Source organism: Panicum hallii, chromosome 4, assembly GCF_002211085.1.
Source record: "Panicum hallii strain FIL2 chromosome 4, PHallii_v3.1, whole genome shotgun sequence".
In the NCBI taxonomy this organism is placed as follows: Eukaryota; Viridiplantae; Streptophyta; class Magnoliopsida; order Poales; family Poaceae; genus Panicum; species Panicum hallii.
The window spans coordinates 22,638,201-22,646,151 of NC_038045.1; the positions used below are offsets into that span (position 1 = coordinate 22,638,201).

Sequence of the window (7,951 nt, forward strand, 5' to 3'; positions counted from 1 at the left end):
GAGCTTGGACCGTGAGATGCCCATGGCATGGAAGGTCTCAACATATAAGATGTTGAGGCTGCTATCCCCGTTAATTAGCACCTTGGTCAAGCGCTTGTTAGTGATGATGGGTTGATAAGGAGAAGGTAACTCCCTGGTCGGAGAACATTGGGAGGGTGGTCACCCCGATGAAAGGTGATCGGAGTGCTCGACCAACGGAGAAACTTGGGAACAGAGCTCTTGGCAGTACATACCTTCTTGAGGTGGACCTTGTGTTGGCACTTGGTGCCGTAGTATGCTGTGACGTGCTTGGGTGCGCAAGCGGTGGCGATTGGCGTGTATGGAAACCAGCTTCACCAGGCAGAACGACTGATTAGATGTGCGCGCGGGGCCACAGCCCACGGGTCACAACGAAACTAGGCACTGGGCTCGGCTATGGTTGTCCACATCACTAGATTAGTTGGCCTTTAACTCAGAATGACTCGGTCAAAACTGTGCCATGTAGGGAAATCAGGGTAGGAAGCCGGTTTAGGGGGTAAATTAGGCCATTATTGTTAGGAGGAGGGATTAAGCTGTAGTTTTGGTGGGGGGCGGGATGCACAAAGTGAATAGGTGATGGGAGTGAAATAGACTTTTTTCGAAATTCTAAATAAATCATATATTCCAATAATTAAGAAAATTGGAAGTACATATGAATGGTAAATTTGTAAATATATCTTATTAATGACATAACATGAAAAAAATTGAGGCGAGAAATGGAGTTCCTTTTGTTGTAAGTGGATAGTAAATTTGTTTTGCCCATAGCAAAACATGATGACAATTGTCTTAGCAAGTTGGATTGTGTGCTTTAGCATATTGGCCAGCATCTTATGTTTGTGTGTATCCATACTGTTTTTTAGTAGATTGGTGTTTTTTATTTAAAATGTATGCCCGTGGTAACGCACGGGCCATTAGCTAGTTATACATAAAATTTTGAGTTTAACCTGACCGACCTGAACCCGACCTGACCACGTGTTGGGTCGGGCTTGGGCTGAGTTCGGGTCTAAAAAAATACCGGATTTTTCTTTGATCCGACCTGACCCGGGCCACGATCAGGTGGAAAACACCGGTTTGACCAGATATTCTACAATTCGATTGCAGGCTGATCTTTCAAGTGGACTAGACCGGCGGGAGCTCCGGTTCCGGTTTTTTCTAGTCGGACTGCCGGTCCAATCCGATCCTATTAACTAACCGTTTAATTGCATATTGGAGTTTTTGGCCAGGCATACCCCGGAAAGCCTCGGTACAGTTCCCATGTGTCGACGTTGGCCCCTCCAAACTCGTGCGTTGGAACTTTGTCCCAGTCTTCCGGATGCTATCAAAACCTACTCAAGTTTTTTCTGTTGATAACTGAACCTAATGAAGGTACACAACAAGTAACGAACCAAGGGGCTGTTTGGTTTGGCGCCGCAGGCGCCGCGACCTGCCTAACGTGCAGCGGCCGATTTGGCCGCCACACTTGCGGCGCGAAAACTGCGGCGCGGTGTGGCGCCTGCGGCGCCAAACCAAACAGCCCCCAAAGCGGTGGGAGGATGGTGACTCTCTCGCCCCACCGGAGCGAGCGGCGGTAACGCGATCGCCGTCGGCAGGAGCAGACGAGGAGCAGGGTCTCGCGAGCGAGCGGATCCGCCCTGTCAGGGCCACGCACCATGCGCGCCCCACGAGCAGGCGCCGACAGGCGGGGCCATGGATGATGCGGTGCACGGGGGACGTGGCGCCAGGGGGCAGCGCACCATCTACACCGACACCTGGGCCATGGCGGTCAGAGGGAGCTCCAGGAGGACCGAAGGGTAGTGGTGGGATTTCGCATGCCCCTTCTTCCCCACTTCACCTGCCACACCGCGAGGTGAGGAATCCCGTAACCCTAGTGGATTTGCCCCGGGGAATCCTCCGTGTTCACCCAGCAGGAATCAAACTAGTTCGCAGCAGGAGCAAGAGGACCCTCTGCGTCCGATCCCAACGCCGCAGAGGAGGTGTGCGAAGGATTTGCTTATATCTGGGAGAAAAGCAAGCGGATAGGGGTCTGCCCGGAGGTGGTGGTTTCTGGAGGTGATCGTCCCTTTCCGTTTTGGGGAGCTCAATCTGTACCCCTCCGTGGTCCAGATTCAGCTCGTTGGTCCACGCTCGGTGGAGATACAAGATCCTTTGCTTAAGTTGTAAAATCACCGCCGATCGTCATGGCTGATAGGGGCAATTTTGGTCCTCGTTTCCACTCTGTTTGGGGGTAGATTTGGTCGCGGATTTGGGGGAGGTCGTGGAGAGTTTCAGCATGGAGGCTCTAACACAAGTTCGTATGGGAACTGGGAGGAGAGAAGGGGCAATTTCAGAGGTGGGAGAGAGAGCAATGCTGAATGGAGATACAGAAAGGTCAACAATCGAAACAATGTGAATGAGAATAGAGAGCAGCCTTTTGATCCACGAGACAATCTGAATCAGGGGAGAGAGCAAATGAGACAGGCGCAAGGTTATCAGAAATAGGAGGAGGATGCAACTTAGGTGGACTCTACACAATCCATAAACAAAGATAAGGCAGAAGCTGAAGAGAGAGGGAAGAACCTCAAAACATAACTCACTCTAAGGGGAGGCACAACAGAGAAGATACTAGGAAAACGATGGGAGTTTGTGGCAGGTGTGGAAAACCTGGTCACCTTCCTGAAGCATGTGTGGCACCTGTGACTTATTTAAGATGTAAGAGAGAAGGACATGTGGCTAGAGTATGCAATGAGATTCTACTATAGGAATGCATTGCTCCTTTTTGTGGTTTTGCTGCTGCTGGACAGGGATTCCATATTGTGCAGGGTGTGAATGCTGATGAGAATGCTAGAGAGAAATGGCAAATTGTGCCCTGATCACAATCCTAAGCGGGGAAGTGAGTGGGAGACAATTGGAAGCTGAATTCAAGGCACAGGCAGGACCACACTCAATACGGAGGTGGTATGCTAAGAAGGTGGCTGACAACAAGTACTAGCTGAGGTTCCCAACAGTAAAAAAGTGGAAGATCTTTCTTTTTTCAATGGAATGTTTATGAGAACAATACCAAATGTGACTTTCAAGGTGGAGAAATGGAACCCAAATGCTGGGGCCAAGAGTAAATTAGATACATCCTGGTTCAGAATCATTGGTATTCCTCTAGAGAAGAGATCTGAAAAAATTGCTAGCTATGTAGGTTCCCTGGTGGGCATTCGTTTAGAAGTGGATAAGGGCAACCTGAGGAGATGGGATTATGTGAGGGTCAGAATTGGGTGTAGGGATGTCAAGAAGCTACCAGCTTCAGTAGAGGGTTTGCTTGATTTGCACTTCTATGAATTTACATTTAAGAGAGAAGTACCTCAGGCTGGTGTGACAAATGCATCTGGTACCACATGGACTAGGATTGATGACAGATCCAATGAGGACAACCCATCTCCAAAAGAACCTAAAAGATCTGATGGGGGAGATAGCCAATCTAGGAAGAATTCAGACCAAGGAGCTAATACATCTGATATAGGAAGTTCCTAGGGTAAAAGTGCTGGTACTTCTCAGAGAGCAGGTCAGGCTATTGAGAATATGGAGATTGATCAAGAAGAGAATGTCCAGGACGATATCCGGGAGAGAATATGTCATTGACAGAAACCAGGAGGAGGTTCAAGAGAGTAGTCAGCCAAGAGATAAAAAAGTGCAGAATGCTAAACCTGACAGCAAGGTGATGGGACAAGAACATGAATTAGAAACAATTGAAGAAGAGAGTGAAGATCAGGGGCTGTGCTTTGATGACCTTATTTCACCTGGTGGAGAACACTTCAATTTTGGTTCCTTCCAGCAAATTGAAGTAAAGCAGTTGTCGTCTGTTAAACTTCATGAGAACACTTCAACTATGATAAATGAATATGGAACCAACATGTTTAAATCTAAGTTTGATCCTTTGACAGTTATTGAGGCTAAGAATGATCTGATCTTTGGAAAAAGTTCAACTCAAACAAAACAGGGGGGAGTGGAGACAAAAAGCCCAAGCCAAGAGACACGGGAGCCGCCTGTGGTCTGGTCTAGTCAAGAAGAACAATGGTCCAACATCCAGGAATCTGAAATTGACTATGGAGAGCTTGGTCTGACACAAACTCAAGAGGGGATGCAAAGTGAGCAAGTTACTGATCAAAATATGGATTTGGATGGGAAAGTGGAGGAGAACTCAAACAAAGCCGAGGCTGAGGACACAATCGAGGAGAGCAGAGAGGAACTCAAGAACATGGGGCAAAGCTCGAGGATCAAGAACCAAGGCATGGATGGCTTAAAAGCATCTGAGAAAGCTGAAAGACTGAAGAGAAAGCACAACTTAGAAGGTAACACTTTAGATACTCAAGAATTAATTTATAGAGCTAACTTAATGGGTGTGAACACCGATAATCTTTCTCTAGAGACTTTTGATATTCTGAGGGAGTTAGAAAATGCTAGAAGTAATCTTTTTAAAAGAAATACAGAGTTGTCCACTGAGCCTACTGATGAGCCACAAATCAATCTCCCCTCTGAGGAGATAAAATACATTGATTGGAAGTCAGATTCCTTGAACAAGGAAGGATTCCAAATGGTGACTAGTAAGAAAAAAAAGGAAGACAAAAAAGAAATAAAAGAAAGAGTGTGAGCAAACGTGAGATTCCCCAACCTTCTGATGGGGGGTTCAGCCTAAAAAGAGATGTACCCATGATTAGCTCTAGGTACAATCTCAGGAAGTGTGCTGCCAAAAATAAAGTTAATTAATGATAGGCATAATTTGGAACTGTAGAGGGTTTTCTAGAAGGGAATGGGAATCTTTGTGAAAGATTTACTACAAGAACACGGCTGATTTTGTGGGACTGCAGGAAACGATAAAGAAAAATTACTCTGACAAGTTTTTCAGAAATGTGGATCCTGGAAAGGAATATAGTTGGAATTGGATACCAGCTTGTGGGAGAGTAGGTGCAATTCTGTGTGGAGTCAAATTAGACAAATTTGACATTTTATCCTATGAAGTGGGTTGCTTTTCCATTGTGGCTGATGTAAGAGATAAAAAATTGAACAAAAACTGGACCCTGGCTCCTGTGTCTGGCCCAACCCATGAAGAGAGGAGAGAGCTTTTCTTGACTGAGATTTCCCTAATCTGTTGCAACAGGAAAGCCCCCGTAATTAGGGGTGGAGACTTCAATATTTTGAGATATAGCTCTGAAAAAAATAAGAATTTCTCTGGAAACCGCTTCGCGGACATGTTTAATTGTATCATCAATACACACAATTTGAGAGATATCCATATGAATGGAGGAAAGTATACGTGGAGTAATAATCAAGAATATCCCACTTTAGAATGACTGGACAGGGTGTTGGTCAGTGATGATTGGGAGCAAGAATTTCCTCTAGCCAATTTGTGCAAAATCCCAAGATACATGTCGGATCACAATCCTCTGATATTGTGTACTGACATGGATAAAAAAAAAGGGGGGGGGGTCTTTTTACTTTGAAACCTCATGGTTGAAACACCATGATTTTGTGCCTAAGATCACCGAGATCTGGAGTAGGCCGGTTACAGCAAACTCTGCAGTGGTTAGTTGAGTGATTAAAGTGGATAGAGTGAAAAATTTTCTTAAAGGATGGGGTCAAAGTCTGAGAGGGCACACTAGAAAATATAAAAACTTGTTAAAAGAGGAACTGGGAATGCTGGAAAAAGAAGAGGACAATCTGCTAGCTCCGAATAGATTGGAGAGGAAAACTTTTATTAAAAAGGGCTGTTGAGGCTACAGGAGGAGGAAAAACTCTATTGGCATAAAAGATCAAATAGTAGGTGGCTGTTGGAAGGTGATAATAACTTAGCTTTCTTCCATAGGGTGGCAAATGGGAAAAAGAGAAAAAATACTGTTTTTAGCCCGCAGGATGGAGAGAATGAGATCGAAGGGGATGAGAATCTAATGAAACATGCAACTTTGTATTATAAAAACTTGTTTGGACCCTCGGACTGTCCAAACCTGAGCCTTGACCCTTCATGCTGGAAGGAGGAGGAAAAAATAACAGCAGCTGAGAATGAGCTATTGAAAAGAGACTTCTCTAAGGAATAGATAAAAACAGCAGTATTTTGGATGGAAAAAAAATACAGCTCATGGGCCTGACCATCTCCCAATTGAACACTACAAACCTGTTGGGATGTAGTGAAAAGTGACTTATTAAGAATGTTCAAAGATTTCGAGGAGCAAGATCTTGACATTGCTAGACTCAACTATGGAACCATCACACTGATTCCAAAAGTGAAAGAGGCAAATAAGATTAAGTTGTATAGACCAATTTGTCTGCTCAATGCAATTTACAATGTTTTTACAAAAAATTGGATGCTTAGACTAGAATCAATCATTGGTAGACTGATAAATAGGGCACAAAATAGTTTTATTAAGGGAAAAAACATCATGGATAGTGTGATGAGTTTGCATGAGATCTTACATGACACGAGAGCAAGAAAGAAGAAGGGGTTGGTACTCAAGTTAGATTTTGAGAAAGCGCATGATAAAATAAGCTGGAATTTCCTATTAACCTACCTCAAAAGAGGCTTTGGAGAAAAATGGTGTCAGTGGATTAAGAAGGTGATGACTAGTGGAACACTTAGTGTGAGACTGAACAATACCTAAGGTGACTACTTTGTGAGGGGGAAAGGAGTTAGACAGGGGGACCCCCTATCCCCCCTACTATTTAATTTTGCTACCGATGCTCTCGCAAAAATGATCAACATGGCTCGAGACAATAAAATGATTAAGGGTCTAATCCCAGAGTACATTGAGAATGGTGTGGCTATTCTCCAATATGCAGGTGAGAGGGAGCGAGGCCAAGTGTGCAGGTGCTCCTGCAGTAGATGTCTAGTGAATGCGTGCCTCCTAGCTAGGTCGTCCCAACAGGCCGTTTGAGTCCTGGTTGGTTTTTCTTTTCGGGTTGTGGTCTCGTTTGGTTTGTGTTATAAGTAACAAACTAGTGTCTATGTTATACTGAGTGCCGGTGCTTTTTCTAAGCTCTGGTACTCACCTTCTTCCTTAAATGAAATGACACGCAGTCCTCCCGCGTAGTACGAGAAAAAAATTCTCCAATATGTAGACGATACCATTCTTTGTTTGGATGATGATGTGGAGTCGGCTAGAAATATGAAATACTTGCTGTATATGTTTGAGGGAATGTCTGACCTAAAAATCAACTTCAATAAAAGTGAAGTGTCGATGATAGGTGAAAATAATCAAAAGTTTGTGGCATACTTAGATGTTCAGCTGTGTGGTGGGGGCCTGACCGATAAAATACTTGGGGATCCTAGTCTCTGGATCCATACTTCATGTGATGGAGTGGTTACCATTGGATGAAAAAGTGCTGAAAAGACTCGATGGCTGGAAAGGAGGGGCTCTCTCAATTGGAGGGAGGCTGACTCTCCTAAATGCCCGCCTAAGCAGCATACCTATATACTATATGTCCATGCAATTACTACCGAAAATTATCCACAAAAGGCTTGACAGAACTAGAAAAAGATTCTTTTGGCAAGGTGGACAAACCAAGAAAAAAAAATACCACCTAGTGAAGTGGTGCAAAATTACCATTCCCATCAAAAAAGGAGGTCTAGGGGTCTAAGATTTAAGAAATATAAACTTGAGTCTATGTCGGTGTTTTTACCGTCGGCCTACCTAGGGATACCCTAAGGTAGGTGATTATTTGGTGAGGGATCGCCGGATCTGGAACTTGAAGGTGAACGCAAGAACACAAGATACAAATTTAGACAGGTTCGGACCGCTAGAGTAGCGTAATACCCTACGTCCTGTTTTGGGGTGTTGTATATTGCACCCTGCGCTTGGATGTTGAGTGGCCTGTTGGCTGCTCTCTGTTGTTTCTCTCCTATCTAGGTATTCCTGCCCTCCTTTATATATCCCAGGGGACGGGGTTCCTAGTAGGATTACAAGGTAGGAGTCCTAGT

General features: G+C 44.6%; 1 protein-coding gene across 1 annotated transcript; it reads left to right on the forward strand.

The window, feature by feature from the left end:
• Positions 1-1,785: 1,785 nt before the first annotated feature.
• Positions 1,786-7,951, forward strand: LOC112889513. Its single transcript, XM_025956203.1, has 2 exons — positions 1,786-4,334; positions 5,141-7,951. The coding sequence occupies exons 1-2, from the start codon at positions 3,587-3,589 to the stop codon at positions 5,152-5,154; spliced, it is 762 nt and encodes a 253-aa protein (XP_025811988.1). The 5' UTR covers positions 1,786-3,586; the 3' UTR covers positions 5,155-7,951.